The sequence below is a fragment of the Cinclus cinclus genome, chromosome 1 (assembly GCF_963662255.1).
Source record: "Cinclus cinclus chromosome 1, bCinCin1.1, whole genome shotgun sequence".
Lineage (NCBI taxonomy): Eukaryota > Metazoa > Chordata > Aves > Passeriformes > Cinclidae > Cinclus > Cinclus cinclus.
Window position 1 is genome coordinate 33,460,985 of NC_085046.1, and position 22,157 is coordinate 33,483,141.

Consider the following 22,157-nt stretch of genomic DNA (forward strand, 5'->3'; position numbering starts at 1 on the left):
ACCTGGATCTGCCTGCTTTCTGTTCACAACTGAATTTGGATGAAAATTTTGGCTTCTAGTATGTAGTCAAATCCTGCCTTAGTTCGCAGTTGAAAATTAGAAAGATTGTTAGTTTTTGCTCATCACTGACATTCATTAGGAAAATAAAGAATTCTCAAAATGCCAGTTGCATTAATTTTTAGACTGGATTTTGAAAACCTCAAGATTTTCCCACATAAAATGAGGTTTCCTCACCTTCTAATTCTATGTGTTTTGGAGAAGAAGTCAGCAATAGAAACCATCAGTTATGGTTTTGTTTTCTAAACATAAATTTTATGTTTCTGCTTTCCTCTGTCCACAAATTGAGAAGTCTTTCCTGCTGTATATTATTTCTTACAAGAGACTAAATACTCAGAGATCAATAGTTAGCAACTTTTAAGAACAGACAATTATCACCCACATTCTTTAACTGTTATAAAAGCAGACAAATCTCTTTTCTTTTGATAAAGAAATATTATAGTACTCACTTCATTCTCTCCTTTTTAATTAATGAAAAAGCAACAGAATTGCTTAATGACAACCAGCTTTTCCCTAACAGGAAGAAACAGATGGAGGGTAAAGGAATGTGAATAACTGCATAAAAAAGCAACTTTATGAAAGAAGTTAAATTAAAAGGACCACTGTACCATATCCCAAGAAAGCTAATTCTCCAAGCAAACAAAAGCATGCTCCTAACTCCTAAAAATACTCCTGTAATAACATACATATCTGTAATGCAATTAAATAACAACAACAAAACAGAATATTATACATATAGCAAATACAAGCAACTTACAGGAACAAGGGTACAAATTAGTGACTTAAACTGCAAACAAAGAGATTAACTTGTCCAATGAGGTGAACTGCTAATGAAGACTTACCTCCAGAAACTGGGGCATCCATGAAAACTGCTCCCATTTTTTCAACAGCTTTGGCTAATTCTTTTGAAACTGCTGGATCTATAGTGCTGGAATCTATTAGCAATGAGCCTTTCTTCACTTTCCTAAAATAAAGATTTATTTTTATTATTATCATCATCATCATCATTATTTTCAGAAGTTATTTGCAACTATTACCGTGGCACTGGCTTCCATCAGCATGACAAATGTGCAGACATTTTTGCACTAGTAAAAAGGAAATTTTAAACCTTAATGAGAAAGATCTGCTCAGAATTTATATTGCTGAGTATGTACACTGCAGTTTTGAGTCACTCAGAGCCCAGTAAAAGCTGAACACAAAAAAGGATGTTCTTCTTAAACACTGCTAAAAAAAATTTAACAAAAAGGTTGCACTAGGAAAATCTTCTATTACACATGTTGAACAGTATATAATATACAGATCTCCTAAGATGCATTCTAAGCAACTGTTGATACAGCCAATATTTTAATATATAACAATAAAATGTTCTTTTTATATATACAGTATCTTAAGGTCTTATCAAAATGGTCTGATTGCATTCTTTAATCATTCTACAATTTGTTTTACATGAAGACCATAACTAAAACCGCAAAAGTCCACTGAAGATTTGAAGTGAAGCATGGAGGAAAAATGTTTTCCAACTGATAGCCAGTACGTTTAGGCTGATCTGTATTTCAGGCTATAGAACACAAAAAGCTGTCTATCTGATTAGAAAAGAAAATTTTTTAAATATAAAAAAAATTAAACTTTTTTATCGCTCTCCACAATAAAAAAGTTGATTTGTATCCCTCTTTGCATTGAACTGCACCATGATTTCAAGTCCACCCGTCCAGCAATCACAATGAAATCAAACACCAACATTTTTCAGTCACAGAAAGGTGCTCCATTTAAAGCTACTCATGACAGATAAAGAGATCCACTGCATCTTGCATGCTGTTGGCAGTACAGTGGATTTCACTTAATTGAATTACCCAGATTGCTGGAAATAGTCTCTCAATGTATATATACATTGTGACCCTACTGAAATTCCAGACTCAAAACAGTGCCACATACACAAAACTCCTCCCTCGTGCTGCTGCAGTTAGTTTGAACACATGCAAACAAAAACCAGCACAGCAGAAAAGGTACTACATCATCTCCCCTTATGTTCAGAAGAAGGCAGAGTGGCACAGGCTCCTTGGTAACACAGGGGGATGACTAACTCAACCTTTAAACACTTCACATTATTAATGTTTTCTTCTGGAGAACTTTAAAAGCTTTAGAAAATTATGAAAATCAAACCAGACAGCAAGGATCAGTTCACTCAAAGTCACAATTATTCACAACTGTCAAATTGCACTTTCTTCTCTTAATACAGAGGCTGAGAAACTGCAGCAGCATAGGACTGCTTTCCACATCCTCTGTTTCCTGCTGGATTTTCCACATCTACATACTCAAGAGACTAACTGGCTGTACTGTATCAGTAAGTACTGCCAATCCTTTCTCAAATCACTGCCATCACGGGTACAGCTCTCCCACAGCTGTTTCCCCAGCTTTGTGAGGCTGATCCAATTACCCATCTTCCCTGAAGGGTCTAAGCTAGTGATACTTAGACCTGCTCAGTCCTTCTTTAGGAGGAATTAAACAACAGAGAATAAGGGAAGGAAACAACTATTATTCCTACATAGCAAGGACAGAATCCCTCTCTTCTACTCCCGTTTTCTTATCACTGCATCTCAATATTGTACGATCAATACCTAAAAAGGCATCAGCGGTTTTCTAATGATCTACTGTACTTTTGTCTTCTGTATGATTTTCCTTTACCTTATTAACCTGGATAGCTGTAAGAGCCTACACGATCCTCAGAGGCATCCAGTGGCCTTAGTCAACCTGCCAGGAGCAGTGCACATCTAGCCAGAACAGACTTTTAAATCATATTTATTTTTTTATTTGGCAAGTTCAAAAACTCTGAGCATTAGAATTCTGCAGATTATGGATTTAAGGTTCAGTGGAAATCCCTCCACAAAAGTTAAAAAACACTGTTTCACATAAAACAAAATCTTTAGGGGGGTTTTGTGTAATAAACAGAGAATAAGAGCAGAAATCAAGAAAGTCTTGTCAGCTCTTCTATGTAAATACACTTTAACACCATAAGACACAATGGCATCTCTTCAGAACATTTAATTTATTGGATTTCAAGTTAAAGGAAATAGTATATGAGCAAATAATGGTTACCAGCAAATATTCTAGTTGTGCTTGAGTGCAGTACATTACATTATGGCAAAAGACTCATGCAACTGAAAAGGCAGATAATAGTTAATAGTTGCCTGAAATGCACAAAATTGTTATTCTACTGAAAATAAAATTAGGACTTCAGCCAAAAGCCATTCAAAAGCAAGTACTATATGAGAGAACTCATATAATTAGAAATATCAACAGTGACAGAACAGAGAACATTGAATTAAGTGCCCTGAAGGCACAGGAAGAATTACAACAATAGCAATCATCAGACAAACCTTGAGTATGAGTGGAAATTCTCCGAACTACAAAAAAGTCTTACTTTAGAATTCCGTTTGTTCCTGTGTAAACTTCTTTTGCATGGGGACTAGAAGGCAGCATGGTAATAATTCTGTCTGCTCTTTCTGCTACATCTGCTGGGGATTCTGTTACCTTTTAATGAAAAAAAGACCCAAACAATATAAGCTTACACACTTCCTGAAAAAGAGATGTCAGACATGTTTGATGAGTTTGGTTTTAGTATTCACCAGTCACAACTAAGCTAGGTAAAAAATTAAAGCATAAAAAAAACTGGTCTGATAATGGAAAATTATCAGTTCAAGCATCCTTCACAAAAAATATCTGAACAATTTTCAAAATACATTTATTAGGTATTAGTTGTTAAAAAACCATACCTAACTTGAGAAGTATATTATCTCTCTGCAGTCACTTTCAGAGGCAGGTAGTATAGTATCTAAGATGCACACCCAAACAAATGAAATATTGACAGCTAAGTTGTGAGTTTCACTTGGAAAGCATTTACCACTAAGATTTCTGTACAGGTCTGAATTAATTTCTTTAAAATTGCATTGTTAACACATTCATAGCCCAGGGAAAACAGCAACAAACATACAGCTTATTCTTTTATCTTTAGCTCACAAGCATCAAATCTAATTTCAGCCATTTGTAATAAATGCTGAATTACACCTTTAAGGACTTCTGGGATACAGCATAAGAAACTTCTTGATTTTTATTTGACTTCTTAACAAAAGAAGGGAAGACTGCAAGTAGTCACTGAACAAGACTCTTGGGGGGAAAAAAACACAAAGAAACTGGCATAGAGGGGACTAAGAAACATGCAGATTTTGTTTAGAAAGAATAAGTTAGTACTGCACAAAACATCTGGCATACCACAGAGTTACAAAAGGAAACGTGCTCTAGTCTAAAGAACAAAGGTGAGCAGAAATAAATGAGGCAATTACAAGCAGCTAACCGTCTATATCTGATTAGTTGATTTTATGACTTGCCTCCCTGGAGAAGAGAGAGCCTATCCCTTTTAAAAGAAGTATGACACCTTTGTTGCTAGTTCTGAGTATCTCTGGTTTGGTTCAGTCTCAATGTATATTATTAGAAGTAGAGAAAGGAACTGTGAAATTGGAACCTGAATCTATATATGCCTTCTTATTTGAAACTATGCTCTCCAATATTCTTAGAGGTTTGGAGGATATCAGCTTAAGACTCAGTGGTCCATTTGCATTTTTCAACCAGAAACTGAAAAATATACTATATTAGGCACACAACTGAAATATTGTATCAGCCTCAAATTTCTACTTGGCTACATAGATAGAACATAACTGGGTTTTGGTTACAGTTTTAAATAATTATTAAACAACACAGGTACAAACACATAGTACAGTAGTTATCTAAACAGAAATTCATTCATTCTATCCATGTCTTTCAAAATAAGAAGCCTTTTACATGAAGAAAATGAGATTAAAAAACGTACATGGACTGGGACAGTACTTCTACAACCATGCAAAGGAAAAACTTTCAGGTACCTCGAAAAAAGTAGCAAAACAAAGTGGGAATTAAAAGTGGGAATAGACACTCTTGACCTTTTGGTACTATTAACAAATATGAATAATATTGCCTGAAAAAAAAATCTACCTGGTTCAATAAGCAGCATATAAACCTTAATTTTATTTGGGACTTTATGTTTCAGAAACAAAGCTGAATGATTTGAAAGCTCTTATAAAATATCAAGCATTTGAAAACATTAAGAATACGTGCATAACTTAAGAAAAAAAAAGACCAAATACTAATTGTTGGTTTCCAACATAGACTATACAAGTTCAGAGTCCACCAAGGCCAGTATATGTTCTGATACTTGTTTAGTTCAAGGAAACTTCTGCAGTATGCAACTGGATAGGACTTTTCTGCATACTGCTGGTTGTTGGTACTGCCCTTCAATATGTGTATCTGCTTGTATTTGTTCCAAACTGCTTCCTTATTTTGTTTTATTTATATTTACAGTAAGTAAATTTATTATTTTTTGCCTGAAAAGCCATTCTTACTGTACACTAAAGCAAGCTTTATTTTTATGATGCTTTATGCATCAGGTGACTCCAGCAACATTCTCAATGTTCTAAATTTGAGACAGGATTTAGATACAAAGACCTGTAAACTGAATCCTGACATGCAGTTACTCCACTGTGTGAGCCTTCCAACTTTCTCCAAGATTCACCCCGAGTGGTTCCACATGCTCATGCTCAGACAGTTTTCCTCTTACTATTCACTATTAGCAGGTGGGTGGCTGCTTTCTGACATGTACCACGTCCCAATTGTTTACTTCAGTGGCAAAAGAAAGTGGAGCCACAGATTGTGCAGATTTATGGTAAAACATCCTGCATCCACCATACACCTTGGTAGCAGCACTGGCCTTAAACAATGGACATTTGACTAGATTTGCTGTCTCTTGGGGTCATTTCACCCCTGTAACACCCCTGATGGTTTTACCCTTATAGCCAGACCAAAGAGAAAGCAGCCCTTAGAGCCCAATCTTCCTTCTACAGCAGTTTCTACAAGGCCCCATGGACCCACAAGTTTTCAACTCCTGAAAAAAGTGTTGAGGTAGGATTTACACCTATAGATCAAGAAGAGGAAATTATGTTCACATATTTCCTTTAAGTTTGTTTTATTTGTATTTAAGCCTACCCATGTATTCTCGTAGTGATTTATGATCTTAAAACATACTTTGGACTTGATTTTGAAAGGCATCACAGTTCACCTTTATTATCACATGTTAAGTCTTGCTTCAGTGAATGCCAAGGATTCCATTGCAAAGGCAAAAAGCTATCAGTATGGGTAGCCACAGAAAAGATCCAACTGCAGAACACAAATTAAAGATACAACCAATAGATCAAAACAGCCTCTTCCATTTGCCCAGTCTTACTCAAGACAGGTCTGGTTCGTGCCTGAGGGTCTTGGCTGCTTTAACAAAATAAGAACAGAAGGTAGGAAAAGAGGTGAAAAGCTTATTTTCCACTTAAGGCCAAGATTCTGTAATTATTCTAGGGGAGCTGCAATTAATTACTAACAGGTGTGTGGTAACATTTTATCTTTTAGGAATCTTGATGTTACTTCATTATTTAAAACAGCTGCAATTAGCTGTAACAATTTAGACTTTCAAGGCACACAGTTCCTCTGTCTAGATCTACCTACAGTTTCCTTGCCACTGCTGGAAAACTCCCTTCTAGCCTCTATATTGTTACATGAGAGGTTTATTTTTGCACTTCACTCTTTTTTCTGTGTTTTAAGCACGAATCCATCTGCCCACAACTGTCTAAATTGTGACAGCTTTGGAGCATGTCAAAACCATTCAAATGTGTTACAGACACATAGAAATGACACAACCACCTGGGAGAATGGGGTTCTGATGGTATTAACAGATTAAGAAAAGCAATAGGACTGGCTGGAACAGGGCCAAGATTTTGCAGGGTATATTGCAGGAAGGTAAAGCTCCCTAATGTAATCCATTTCCTTCCCTCCTTTTTCCTTTTCATTCCTTCCTCTTCTCTCACCATATCCTTCCTCACCTCTAAGAGAATAAGCACTTAAATAATTAGATTTTTCCCCTGCCCCTGAGGACTACACCTTGAAGCAGCAGGAAAGCTCATATGTCCCTATACCACTTATAGCTATGCCAGCAGGAATTTTTAACTAGGGTCATTTAACCTGAAAAGGTCAAAGTAGGAAACAGATGAAAAGCAGTCTACTGGCTATCTAGACCTGGGGGAGAAGGAAGCAGGAGAAAGCAGGAGGTGAAAGAACAGGCCATCAACCTACTCTCATAAAAAGTGGCGGGGGTGGGGGGGAAGAAAAAGACAGCTAGAGAAGTCTGACAAGGTAGCAATTCTGGCTAACAGCAGGAAAATTACATGGGATAGAATCATACCTTTGCTCTAACTGAAACCTCACAGATACAGACTGTATTCACTGTGCTGTTTCAGTTCTGACTGTGATCTTAACCAAGAAAGAAACCCATATGATTTAGTTGCATTGCATGCAGGAACCATTCAACACACACAGTTATTGCTGGAATAAAGTTTATTACTATACCTGAGCACCCAAGTCTTGAAATTCTTTGCAAGCTTCTGGGAAGACATCATACACAATAACTGGATATCCATGTTTTACCAGGTTTTTTGCCATTGGATTTCCCATGTTACCCAGCCCAACGAATCCAACTGGGGTTTTGGATGCCATAGTCCTAGAACACACTGATTTCAAAACAATAAAGATCAATATATTTGCATTTTAGACTAACATACAACAATGACATAATAAAAGCTGCCACATAATCTGTTTTCAATTATTTTAACAGCTTTATGCTTAAAAACAGTGCAAATGTGAATCCTATTTTACATAATTTAAATCTTACATTACAGCACACATTGAGCCGCAAATACCATCCCACAGTGATTTTTCTACACATCAAAGAAAATTATTGTAGTTAGGAAAATGTGGGCGTTTCAAAAGAATACAGTACTTAAAACTAAGATCCAAGAAGAACTCAAATGCAGACTTAAAATAGGCAGGATTGTCTGTGTTTTATTACGTGTCTAAATTCTAAACTGGATATGTACAGTCTAATTTTATATATATTTTATAGACTCTTTATTTGCAACTTTGCTTGCAGCCATGGGATATAGCATGTGCTCTCTAGAAATGGACAGAGGCTGCCACTTCATGCAGCCCCTCACAGATTCTTCTGATCCTGCAATCAGATACAAGCCACTAACCAGAAGATGAAAGTTCCACAGTAAATCATGGCAAATCCTTTAAGCCATGTTTTAAGCCACAGTTTAAATTAGAACAAAATATAGTATAAAAACCAATTGCAAAGTCTTTGCAGGAATAACTTCTGTATTTTATTTACCATTCTACCAAGAAAGAACTATAAAGCCTAACCTCCAACATGTGGAAATCACTAAAGTTTTAGTCAGTTACCTTTTCCCAGTGATTAGTGAGCATCAGATTCTAGACAGGAGCAGCACTGCAGGCATTCATCTATTGCAATCACTATCTCATCACTCTGGACACTCCTAATCCAAAGGCAGTACAATTTGACAGTGACTAGATTTCTTTGCCAATTACATAAAATACTTTCTCCTTTACGACAAAGGAAAAAGTTATACAGAATAAACACTACTAAGCAGACAGAAACAAGGCTAACTACAGAAATACTGTAGCTCTGAAGTACACATACAGAAAATGTGCCTAAGCTGGATGGAGACTCTAAGAGGTCTCAGTGCTTAGCAAAGAATCCTCTCTAGGCCAATAACATTTGATTAATCATTTTAAAGTCTTTCTGACTTTAAGCTCCTTCTTAGCCAGCAGCGGTCATGCTCTTTCATCTGCAGCACTGTTTTGGAAGTGCCACATTTAATAAATCAGGTTTGTTGAGAGAACTTTGGTCTGAGACAGTTTCCACAGATGCCTGCAGCAATTACATAGCTAGAGAAGTAGCACAACTTAAAATACATGTGCACTGGGAAAATGCTTAGTGAAAACTGAGATAAGTCAGGAAAAGAGCCCATTGCTTTTTAAAGAAGTGCTACATGTCAAAACCAGGGAACAAATGAACAAAGAACCTAAACCAGCATCATCATCAGCAACAATCATCTTGGAGTCTTCTTCTCACTGTTTCTATGAGTCAGTCTTCCCCAGTCCCTCACTTGCACTAATCTAAAATTGTTCCTTTAGTTAGCCCAAAGCTTCCCACTTCCTGAGGAGCTTTAACCCCTGGTTTTAAGTATCTTTCTTTCTCTAGCCCTTAATATCAGTAGATCTTATTTACCTTGACTTCAGTAAAGCTTTCAGAACAGCCTCCTCTCGTATCCCAGTAGCCAAATGAGGAAAATATGGACTGGACTGCAAAACTGCTTGAAGGAAAAAATACTGTCTGGAGTGTTTGACTCAACAGTGATCTGTAGTTCCAAGACTAGGAACAGTTTAGTTACACATGATGTTCCTCATGGGTCAATACTGAAGCTGTTTAAAGTTTCATCAATGACTGATGATTAAATATAAACATCCTCAGCAACATCATGTGTAACACCAAACTGGGGGGAATGTCTGAAAAATGGCAGGACAAGGCTACCATTCAGAAAGACTGAAGAAATAGCAAGCAGTTCAATAAAGACAAGTATGTCCTGGATGTGGGACAGGGGATGTCACTGCAGGCTGTAGACTGGCTAGACAGCTGGCAACTCTGCACAGCCAGTGGATTCCTATCAACTGGAAGTTGAGCATGAGTCAGCAGTGCATCCTTGCAGCAAAAGGTTAATGACATTCTGCACTGCATTTGCAAGAGCAGACCCAGGAGGTAAAATAAACCAGCCATTCTTCTACACAGCAAGCATACAAGAGATGTGATCAGACTGCAGACAGCCCAGCAAACATCAAGAGATCTGGCCAAGGAGCAGGAGAACATGGCCTATGAGCAGAGGCCAAGAGAACTGTCTTTACTGAGCTTGGGAGAAGCAAAGGCTGCAGTCTTCTATGACCTATGGAGTGGGAGGAAAGAAGAGTTAGAGAGCAAATGAAGCTGAACGCTTCACAGATGTGCACTACAATAGGACATGGGGCAATGGCCAAAAGCTGCAGGAAGGGAAATTCTGGCTGGAAATAAGGAAAGCATCTCTGATGTGGAAAAAAGCTTCTGCACTGGAACAGGCAATGCAGAGACATTGTGGTACCTCCATCCTTCTAGCAATCTTAGAACACCATGAGTGACCATGAGTTTTAAAGATTAAAGACTTTTGGAAACCTTGCTTCCAACCTCAGTTTTCTCTGTTTCTGTGAATTCCATTATTCTTCTTACCAGAGGAATAATTCTGATTACCATATCTAGGCTCATTCTTGTAGACTCCTCACTTTTATCCCGATCTCCTTTTCTCACACTATCTCACATACATCTAACCATCACCTCAAACTGAAAACTTTCTTGATACCTTTTTCTGCTATCAGTGCTGACACCAGCAGTGTTGCCTGTCACTCAGAACAGCCTAAAAGACCCATCCATGATCTGTTAAGTCTCACTGATTTATCCATCACATCTGAGGTCTCAGCTGCTTCAGAACCTGGTCACCTGCCTCAACAGATCTAATTTGGCCTTGATCTTCATGGTAGGAATTGAGAAGGACATTTTGCCCATGCTACTTTCACTCCTTCTCTGCAACCTGCCTGCTTTTTCTCTACAATGTCACATAAGACTGCTTTGCTTTGATGAATTTTCATGATTGTCATCACATCTTAATATTAAGACTTCAGCTGGTAATTAGACTGCAGTGACGTGCCTATTGCAAACACGCACTTTTAATTGTGCCTCTAAGGCATCTAGCTCTTCACAAGGTAAATATCCATTAAATGAACACATACTTCTACTATAAGGCCTCCCTTAAAAATTGTCATTTTGTAGTATCCCCAGAAAGGCATGGAAAATGTTAGGCTGTGATACAAGACAACTTGCTGAGAAGTACTATTAAGTTTTGTGTCATTGTATTCTATTATCTCTCCTTTTGTCTCTCTCTGTTGATTTTTTTCCTCAGTTAATGAATCAGAGACCACTTTCTGTTATGTGCTAAAACATACTCAAATCCATGGCGACTGGGACCTGTTAGATTAGTAGCCCAATTCCTGAGGCAGTTTCTGGCTTTATTTTGGTTTAACTTTTCACAGCCCAGTGTTATATAAGACACTTCAAAATTAAATAATTTGATTAACAGTTTTGAAAAATCTTCAGATCTCCAGGTACTCAAACACAGGAAAATTGGTTTAGAGGACTGATTAAATTAGTTCACAGATCTAACAGAGATGATTTCAATTAAATTTGAATCAACTATATTTAGATGAATGGCATATTTTTAATGACTACTTAAGACAGCGGAGATTTGCCAAAAAGAGGATTTTTTTAAAGACAATAACATTCATGTTTTCCCATTAGATGAACCTCCACGTATGATTTCACAGAATGTGATGTCCAACATATGCTGGTACTTTTTAGAATCTGATATGTAGTACAAACTCAGTTTTGAAAAAACTGTGTAATTCAAGCATCTAAGGATTGATATTCTACAAACCCACACCATGTACGCTAACTAATCCCATCAATTGTATAAGCATTTGCTGAAACTGTCCCTGTGGTATTGAGCCCACTTTACTCCAACCATAAAATCCACAGTGACCTGCTGCAATCACATGGCTGGAAAATTTCCCAGTCTACACTCAACTTCTAAGAGAGGGCAGAACATCAGAAGCAGGAGCAACAGAATTTACTTTTAAAATAATCACTGATACAATGTGCAACTAATTCTCTTTCCCTGGGAACAGAACCAGCAATACAGATTAATCTGTAAATCAAGCTAATTGTGAGCAAAACCAGCTACAGCTATACTGACTCCAAAGAAACTGGGCTTTTCCCAGAAGATTCTTCATTATTCTCTTCAGGGAATATGTGCTTGCATATCCTCATACCTGTGAAAACTCAGCTGATGAGGAGAGTCAATTACGACACTCTCACCAAATTTGGGGCTTATGGTCAATACAACTAAAATACAGATTTTTTGCTTTGAGAAATCAGCCTGCAATAGAAAAACTTTACTTAATCTGCAATTTCACAAGAATTTTGCCTTAAAAACAATTTAATTAAAAAAATAAGCAAGAGTTTATGAATCTCTTGAATGCCTCTTCTTGAACAAAATGCAACTCCTGGAAGAGTAACTTCAGAAATGCACAGATTGTAATCCTGTCTTTAGAATACCTGGCCTGTCGATGACCTAAAACTTGTGTTTTCAAACTTTTTATAAAGAAACTGAGAGCAGCTTTATTTCTAACTTGCATGATGAGAAGTTTAGATCATTCCAGATGTTTACATTTCATTTTACATTATCTCCCAAAGTAACGAGTCTTACAGTTTCAAGAATGAATTCCAGCTCCAATGCTGTCCTGATTTCACTGCAAATACTTGACTGCACAAATACTATAATATGCAGAACTGAGGACATCTCTTTGTATTCAAACAAAAAGGGACTAATAACTGGGTAGAACCACAGACAGCAGACCTGGAAAAAATCCAATGCACTTGTACTCTAGAGTCTAACCGGCCAAGAACAGGACTGAGAAATAAATAACTCCCAAGATATAATTTCAACTATACTACTTAATTCTTAGCTTTATGAAATTTATTTTGAACCATATTCACCAAATGGCACAAGGATGAGAGTCCACACAGTCCCATCCCATAAGAGCTTCCTAATCAGAGCATTTGAAGTTCATACTAACATTCTTGATGTCTCTGAATCAGTAAAACTTCACCTCTTTCCCAATATTTGAGATTTAACAGGATCATGGGAAGATGCCCAGAGTAAATTCAACTACTGAAGTTGCTGGTTTTGCTTGGGGCTTTATGAGAAAATACACATGAAGTCACTTGACACAGAAAAGGAAACATGATGACAACTCAGTATGAGCCACTAAATGAAAGATTTTCCCACAGATTTAGTATCTGAAGTTCTGGTACAAGCACAACAGAAAACATCATCCCTTTTTTCCTTCCTACTTTGAAAGGAAGGACCAGAGTGAGCTTCTGTGTTTTATGCAGACATCTCTGTGTAATTTTTAAAACCTCTACTGAAACTGGATCCCAGGAGGGAACTAGATGAAGAAATATAGAAGTTAGAGAGGCCAGCTGTACATGGGTAGAATCCTTCTGCTCCCAGAAGTTTTGCCAAAAGGAATTTAAATTGTCCCATGGTCACAGACTTCCAAAGGCTATACAATGATTTGGAGGTGTGCACTCTGCCAAAATAATAATTTAAGAAGATTACAATACTCTAAATTTGGCCAGCTTTACATTGAAAACATCCCACTTGACTTTTCTTGCCTCTGTAAAGGTCTGCTGAACAAAACCAGAGATGCTATCTTGTAACACTCACAGTCTTCTTATACATATTTTTTTCTTATCTGTAGCTATACCTTATTAAATACTTGCTAATACATTACAGAGAAAACCATATAGTAAGTACTTTTCATCTAAGAAGAATTCAAGTGTACACTTCATCCCTTAATTAAGTAACGTGCTGGACTTCTGAGCAGCAGGTCTTCTGTCATAATCCCTGTTTAGTAATAAATGCTTCTTGGTACCAGAGCATAGAGTCATTCAAACAGAGCTCCTGCATCAGAACAAGTACTGTTAAGCTAGCAAAAGTACTACTTAACTATTTACTGAATGGGTCCCCTCCACTCCAACTAAACTACTTGTAATGACATTTTTGTTCTCTAGCACAGTACTGTCTTCCTTGACGAACAGCTCCCTCACCTGATGAATCTTCATTCACCAGAAAATCTTCTTTTCTCAGACACCATAATTCATTAACTGCCTCTTCATCCCCCAACCCCACTCCACCCCCCCTCCCCGCCCCAAAAAGTCTCCAGGAGGGATTTCTACACATCCATTAAAGAAATACATTTTAAAGTAAAGTTTTATAAACCCTTTCCATGAAGCACCTTTGTCAGCGCCTGCCAGCTGCAGAACACAAGACTACACAGTCTCTGTCCAACTGGCTAATGCACAAACGTACACATCCAAGACGCTCCTCCAAAATCTGCTCTCAGCTCTTTATTTTCCCCCTAGACATTTTAACAATCTCTAGTGTAAACATACAAAAAACCCAAACCATCATGCAAAGAGCAACTGCAAAGAGCAACTGACCACACAAACAAGGAGCATTCAACAAGAGAAGGAAAATAGCCTGCTTGCTAACCAAGCTGTGGTGTTGGACAGCTCTCAGAGCTGGCAGAATTCCTTCACTAGGATAGCATTTCACTCAGGACAGATGATGAAATCACTACTCAAAACCCAACTGTCAGACTCATCAAAACTGAAGAAAAGAATGGCCAACTTAGTAAATGCGTTAGAGATGGGGAAGCCACGACACATAACTAAGCAGTAGAGCTTAGCAGTTAAGAAGGCTTAATGCTTAGACCTTCATCCCATAAAGATTTCTCAGAGTCAAGAGCACTTTCAGCACAGTCACTACTGACTAAGTCAGAGCTTAAATGCTGTGAGTGAAATTCTGTTCTATGGAAGTTTCTTGGGAGAGTCACAATTTCTCCTTAGTTACATTTTATTGCTCAAGTCTTCAGGCGAACTGTATTTTTCAACTTTAAGGGCCAGTGTTGGGCTCCTTTTCACACCTATGCTTACCACCAAGAAACAAGATCCCCACCATCTGCCCTACATTAAACATGATCATTTGGAAATTGACCATGACAGTGGATTTCAAAGCTCTTACAGAAATACCTAACAGTCACCATGCACAGAAAGTTCAAAAATCCTTGAAAGCTATTGCTTTCAACTGTGGTATCACAAAAGGTACTAAACACATAAACAGTGTGTATTTAACTTTACTACCACTGGACCAACCTGCCTGCTGCACTTGAGCTATTACTTATCACTATACCAGAACCGCAACTAGAAAAAAAGAGGCATTAGTGGAAAAGAGACAGTGGAGCAAAAAGAGCACTGAAAGATAACATCAAATTTGTCAAATGTTTCTCATTCATTAGTTTAAGTGAGGTTTAAAGGGGGGGCTACAAAGTTTTAAAAGCTACCTACTTAAAAGTAATTTAGTAATTCCTGAACCACTTTGTTGAGTGTCAAGATTTTAGAACCATATACCATTTAAAAGAATCCATTTCTTCCACTTTGCTAGTTAAAAGCCTTCACTTATGTGTTGGGAGCCTAACCACAGAGTGACACACACTACCAACAGACTGCAATCAAAATGACACAGAAAAGACTACTGAAGGTTTATTTTTAATAATTTACTTCAGCGATTAAATTACTTAGGAACAGCTGTGTGGTTTTTCAGGACTCTGGAAAGGGAAAACGTCAAGGTCCAGTTCTACAAATACATTATTTCTTTGCTTGCACCGACACTACATCTGCAGTGCTTGCTCCTTCCACTGCCCATGAACCAACCACAGGTGAGCACCAGCGCCTGGAGAGCGGGCACAGGAGGAAGCGTCACTGGATCTACTACCTTCAGTTTAAAGAAAATAATCGGATGCAGTGACCGAGAGGGCTGAACAGCCAAAACCTAGGTAACAGGTACGGCAGACATGTCACTGCTGCCCCAGGAAGCATATGTGGGCTCTTATGATTACCAGGCACGCTATTCTGAGCAAATGAGTGAAAACGTTTATTAAGCCAAGCCGCTCCGGTGGAGCCCCGAATAAGGCGGCAGCGGCAGCGCGCCGTGCCAGCCGTGACCGCCCGGTGGGTCCGTCACGGGGGACGCCGCACGGGGAGGCGGCTCCGGAGCTGCAGCGGGCTCGGAGGGCCCGCGGCCGCCAAGGGCAGAGCGGCAGCTGCGCGCCCCGGGAGAGGCGCGGCCTTCCCCCGCCCGGCCGGCAGAGAGGGGCCACCGGAGCCGAGGGAAGGGGGCCTGTCCTTACCCATCACCCGCCGGTGCCAGCGCCACCAGCCCGCAGGTCCCCTGCGCACCACCGCCGCGGCCATGCTGCGCCCCCGTGCCGAGTGACCTCCGGCCGCCGCCGCCCGCCGCCACCGCCCGCGCGCCGCGAGCGGCAGCCGCCGCAGCCAACCACGGACGGCGCTCGGCGGGGCACAGCCAATGGGAGTGCGCAGCGTCCTCCTGCTGGCGGCCGGCCCCGCCCATCGCCCCGTGACGGATGGGGCCGGAGCGCGGGGCGGGGCCGGAGCGCGGGGCGGGGCGGGGGCTGGGCCGGCTCTGGAGCACCTCATTGGGGCGGTGGGACATCGTATCCCGCTGCCCGCGGCTCCCGGGAAGGCGTTTCTTTCCGGCTCTGCTCGCCTGTGCCTGCCCGCTGCCGCTTTGTCTTTTCTGCTTTGCTGCCGGCGGTGGAGGCTTGGCTGAAGCGGGAGAGGAACGGAGCGCCGGCGTTTTGGCGGAGACAGCTTGTTTTGCGAGACGGCGCCCTCGGCGCGAGGGAAAGTCGAGTCTGGTGGCAAATAAGAGTTGGTGCTTATTGAGGGTCGGAACTGCATGGTCTGCAAGGGCCCCTTCCAACTCAAACCATCCTGTGATTCTGGGACTGGCTAGGTCGTGGTGCGGGCTTTACCCCGACTGGGCGCCAAGCGCCCCCAAAGCCGCTCCATCACTGCCTCTCCTCATCCGGACAGTGGGGAGGAAGAACAGTGAGGGGCTCGTGGTTCGAGATAAGGATGAGGAGAGAGCAGTCACCAGTTACTGTCTTGGGCAAAACAGGCTCAACTTGGGGAAATTAATTTAATTTGTTATCAACGTCATTAAAGTAGGATAATAAATTTAAAAAAAAAATCTAGGTGTTTAAACACTTTGTCCCCGCCCCTTCCTTCTTCCCGGGCTCAACTTCACTCCCGATTTTGCTGTCTCCTCCTCCCTCAGTGCCACAGTGGTTTGGAGAGTGGAGTTTGGAATCAGTTCATCACATGCTGTCTCTGCTGCTTCCTCCTCCTCCGGCAAAGAACTCCTCACACTCTTACCCTGCTCCCGAGTGGGGTTCCTCCCATGGGAGACACTCCTGCCTGGTCTCCAGTGTGAGTCCTTCCTCTGGGCTGCAGATCTTCACTAACTGCTCCAGTGTAGGATCCCATCCATGGGGTGCGGTCCCTCAGGAACAGAGTGTTCCAGCGTGTGGGGTCACAGATCCTGCCAGCAACAGGCTTCCCATGGGGTCACAGACTCCTTTGGGCACATCCACCTGCTCTACCAAGGGGTCCTCCATGAACTGCAGGTGGATCTCTGCTCCACCGACGACTTCCATGGGCTGCAGGGGGCCGGTTTGTCCCATCAGGGTCATCATGGACTGTGGGGTCATCTAGTCACAGAAGCCAGCCCTGTAGTGCCCAACCACTGCCATAATTTTGCTATGCAAGCCCAGTATAATCGTGCCCAGAGCACATTTCCAAAAGGCCTAACACAGGGTTTATCAACATCAATAAAATTTATGAGAGCTGGGCTGCTCACCCTCAGCCCAGCATCCGGAGACAGTGCTGGCAACTCTGGGAGATCTTCAGGTGGGTGTGTGAGCAAGCACATCCTGCTCTGAAGGAGGGCAGGCTGGAGGCAGGCAAGTGCTGCCTTCTCCGAGTGAAGCTTCAGCTCCAGTCCTGCAACTGCCACATCCATCTCTTTGGAACAAAATAGTTAACTTCTTTTCCTAACAAAAAAAATTTCCTTGCTTTGTTGTGCCAGGATGCTGGGTACTCCCTCAGTCATTAGGTTACTCTTGTTAGGTCAGAGCTTTTTTTGTAGCTGTTATGTAGTATCGCTTACAGACTTCTGGGAGTGCAGTCATGAGGCACAGATCTCAGGTCTCACCACAACATGTCTTCACTCAACTATATGTTAGCACAGAAAGAATTGGCTAAATATATATGAGCTTGGCTCTCCTATCAGTACCGTAATATATATTTTTGTATTTACCCATAAAAAGCGCTACAGTTAAATATAGTTAAATCAATCTAGCTCAACATAAAGGAATTTTGTGGGCAGTGAACGTGGCTGTGGTCATATAGTAGCTTTACTGTGACGTGTGAAGGTGCTACCACTCAGTAGGCTGATCTCATACCTTCACCCAATTGCTTCTTTCTCTCACTGCCTCTCAGTTGATCATTGAGACAGAATATGATGTGAGAAAAAAGAAAAAAATCTCTGTAATTAAAGCAATGGAAAGAGACACAAACACAGAAACTCTTCCATTTGCTAACACTTTGCAAAATGTGGGAAGCTCCATAGACTCAAATATACCAATATTTTGTAAGCTCATTCATCTCTGTCACTGGGCCATTTGAAGACTGCCAAGTGAAGAAAGCTACTGAGCTATGTTTACCCTTCTCAGTGGAGAAGAAGTTGAGTACCATCTTGTACTTTTATTTTTTTTTTGTGGTGAGAAGAGGTGTAACTCCTCACTGAGCAGCTATACTGGCAGAAATTTGTACCGAGGTATGGTCCAAATTAGGTCTTTGGAAGTCTTTGAAACCTGATTTTTACATGTAATCACACAGTACCTAGAAAACATGAGGGTTATTTTGCATTCCAACCTGCTTCTTCACCACCTTGCATTTTCAGAGTCATTGGCCCTTTTCCAATTTGGTCTACACTCTTATAAAGTCAGAACTGAGTTAGAAAAGTGAGGTTTTTTGGGGTGGGGGTGGGAGGGTGCGGAGCTAAATGTAGAGGAATGCGTGAAGAGTCTAATGTTGTACTCATGGTCCTTGAATTCTGATTTTTAACTCTCATTACAAGATGCAGATTTACCTCTATAATTGCATCTTTCTCTACACCTTTCTCATGTCTAAGGTTGTTTTGTTTGTGTTGGTATAACTAACACATTCTCTGTTTAAAAGGTATATGAGGAGAATAAACTTAGTTCCAACATAATAAAAATGCACTATAATTACTCCCAAAAAAAGTGTGGCAAAGTGGAAAAAGGATAGCCCATTCCTAAAAATGTAGTAGACTTATCCTTAAATTACTTTGCCAACATACTTGTGAATAAACACTTGCTATGGACACGACCACTGTTATACTGTAGGTTTACATTGCTTTTGTACAGAATGTACAAAAGATAGAAAAAATTGCAGACAGACAAAATTCCTGAGATTAGATTAAATAGAATCTCTGATTACATTATGAACACTGATAGAACAGATATTAGTAGTTTAGTACCACTAAGGTAGCCAGTACAAGAAGGAAGCGCCTGACTTCCTAGACAGTGCAGGACTATCATACTGCAGAGCATTTTCAGAAGACAGAAAATTAAATTAATAGAGTTCTAGTGTTTTTTATTTTTTCCAAAATGCCTTCTAGAGTTGTATAGTGCAGTTAGTTCCTTCTGTTGAAAGTAACTTTGCCTTTGAGAAGTTTATCTCACTAAGTCTTGGTAGTTAGTTTTGGTTTGTGTGTTTATTTTTTTGCCTACCTAATTAAATTTTTCCCCCCACAAAATGAAGGAAAAATTTTTGTTAACTTAAAAACATATTTGGTTTAAGTAAATGGCCACAAAAGCTTTTTTACTTACATTAAAACCCAGGACATAAATGTTGGTTATTTTTCAAACAAAGCAGCATGGTCTCTTTACTCATACCTAGTAGTGAGTTTCATAAATATTTGTATGTGATGACTTCTGAAATTAACTATTTAAAATGCAAATAAACTGTTTTTTGTATAGCCTGGTTCTACAAATGCTTTTCCCTTGTGTTAAGAATGGAGGTATATACCACATTTGAGTGCATACAACCTCCACTTTTTAAACTAAAATGTTTTCAAGTAATGTGATTCAATTATAAAATTGTTTATAAAAATTAGTTCACTGGATATTTTTATCTTTAACTGCCAGAAAAGCTTTCCAGAAATCAGTGATTACACTGCAAACATGCCACAGAAGTGAACTCTTAACAAATGTGCCTTTGCCAGTGGTAGAAAGATTACCAGTGTTTAATTGACTTTAAAGTTTTGTTTCATCAATAGTGTATTGTATCTTAAAAGCAGTAATGCCAACCTTATGACTGAGGCAAGAAATGGGATCTCAAAATATCATACTGATTATGGTTGGAACTGTTTTCTGAAGGAAGACTTCCTAGCCTACTTGTTGCTCTAGCACAGTAGAGTTTAGTTTGTACAACACGTGAAAAAGAACAGGATAAAAAATTGTATATGACAAATAGTAAATATGTAACTGGTATATGTCTATTTTCATTGGCAGATCTCATGGTGCTTTATAAAAACAGTATGATTTTTATTTTAAGAACTGATTTTTTAGCTGCCAAACCCCCATAAGTCATTGTTGCTACTCAAACCTAGGTATGCCTGGAGATCCTCCCACTCAATCCAATCACTTCAGGCTTTTGATGGCTTCCTATACTGGACCTGTGAAATGAGCAGATGAAATTTTTTAAAAACCCCATTGCTTATCTCCATCCTTGCATTACAATTTATGGCCCTCTCAGGCATGCAGATAGAAGTGTTGTTAACCTACATCCTTTCAGTCATGTGTTTTACTGTCTGCTGAACAAATGCTTGCAGTGGCACACTCAGTCCTCACTCTTGATGGACTGAATGGGCCAGGCTTAAATCAGCTCCTGAACTATTGGGTGTTGGTAATGTAAAACCAAATTATTACTCATGGGAGGACTGTTGAGGTGACATGTAAATCTAGAACTTTGTGTTTAAGTGACAGAGATTATTTTTTTTTTCCCTGTAAGAACTATGTGTATACTTTAGGTGCACATCATGATTTGTAGTATTGAAACATGGATATTAAAATATGAGAACTTGTTAGGGCATTTGTAATACTGAAAGCAGCTGCTGCTCTACATAAATAGGCAGGTTGTTTTCTAAGTGTTGGCACATGGTGCCCATTAAGTTACAGGACATGTGAAGAAATGTAATCAAACATGTTAATAAACAGAAAAAAATGTAAAGAAGGCTACTCCTTTCATTCTTAGTGTTGAAAATATGGTCATCTTATTTTTCTTTAAAGGACTTACTATAAAAGGATAAAACAAATGATTAAAAAAACCCCACAACCCTAAGAACACAGAATATTTATAGTATTTTTGTGAGTTTTAATTTTCTTACATTTAAGAAGTTTTTTGTCCCTTAATAATAAGGTATAATAATAATAATGAACCTCTGAAAGCCAAAGGAAATATATACACTATGCCAAAATGTGCTAAGGGTATCTAGATTCACTTCAGAGCCTGCCCCTGACTTTAACTTCATTGGCATGAAATAATTAAATTTGCTCAGAGGCTTGTTTTTGTTTGGTTGGTTGGTCTTTACTTTGGGATGGGGTTTCTGGGGGAGTGTTTTTTTTTTGTTTTGTTTTGGTTTTTGGTTTTTGTTTTGTTTTGTTTTGTTGGGTTTTTCCCCCATTATTTTTGGGAAATATCCTATTCAGTACATCAAGTTTTATAGTCTGGGCTGATAACTAAATTTCCATTGAATTTAGCAAGAGTTACAAGCAAAGGATGCTTGTAAAATGGGACCCTCATTGCAGAGTGATATTTAAATTCAGTGTTAACACAACTTAGGACAGCCAAAAGAAGCTATAGTGGATGCAACAGTACATTTGAAACTTCAATGAAAATTAATTGGTAGCCAAACCTACCATGTTCCATTCCTCCTTCTAACTTTTCATCTCATATTTGTTGAATTTATTTGTCTGCATCAGAGAGCTGTTATAATATTTAAACATGCAATCAAAGCACAGTGTAGTTGGTCAGGAAGGCCTGAGCTGCAAATAGTTGGAGCTGGGAAAGCATTCCAGAAAAATATCCTAAAGTATTTCCTCTCTGACCGGTCATTACTGGAGACAGCCTACTAGGCTAGAGGGACCTTGGGTCCAACGTAATATAACATGCTCCACATTTGTAAATATTTGAGATGGGATTCTCAGGGCAGCATTCATTTCTTAGCTGTGCACATTTTGCTAGATAACAAACAGGAATGTGTAAGCAGCAATGCAAGTGGTTGTTTTTGCCTACAGAAAAAAAGCTGTTGTGCCACTGGACCTACTTTATTTCTTGCTGAATTATATAATGTATCCTGCAGTAGTATGCACTTTAGTATGCATTTGTACTGTAGTTTGGAAAGCAGTTGCTTCTCACTGGGACATCAGATGAATGTCAGAATGGGCAGGCTACCACAGGG

The 22,157-nt window shown here is 39.5% G+C and overlaps 1 protein-coding gene across 1 annotated transcript in view; it reads right to left on the reverse strand.

Annotated features, from left to right (window-relative positions):
• The window catches only part of HIBADH (3-hydroxyisobutyrate dehydrogenase), an 83,004-nt gene extending 66,982 nt beyond the window's left edge, over window positions 1–16,022 (reverse strand). The window contains exons 1-4 of the mRNA XM_062495966.1: window positions 15,934–16,022; window positions 7,531–7,691; window positions 3,476–3,585; window positions 900–1,021 (exon numbers count right to left, since the gene is read on the reverse strand). Coding sequence (XP_062351950.1) covers window positions 900–1,021; window positions 3,476–3,585; window positions 7,531–7,691; window positions 15,934–15,997 — 457 coding nt within the window. The 5' untranslated portion in view covers window positions 15,998–16,022. The remainder of the gene's footprint in view (window positions 1–899; window positions 1,022–3,475; window positions 3,586–7,530; window positions 7,692–15,933) is intronic.
• Window positions 16,023–22,157: the final 6,135 nt, after the last annotated feature.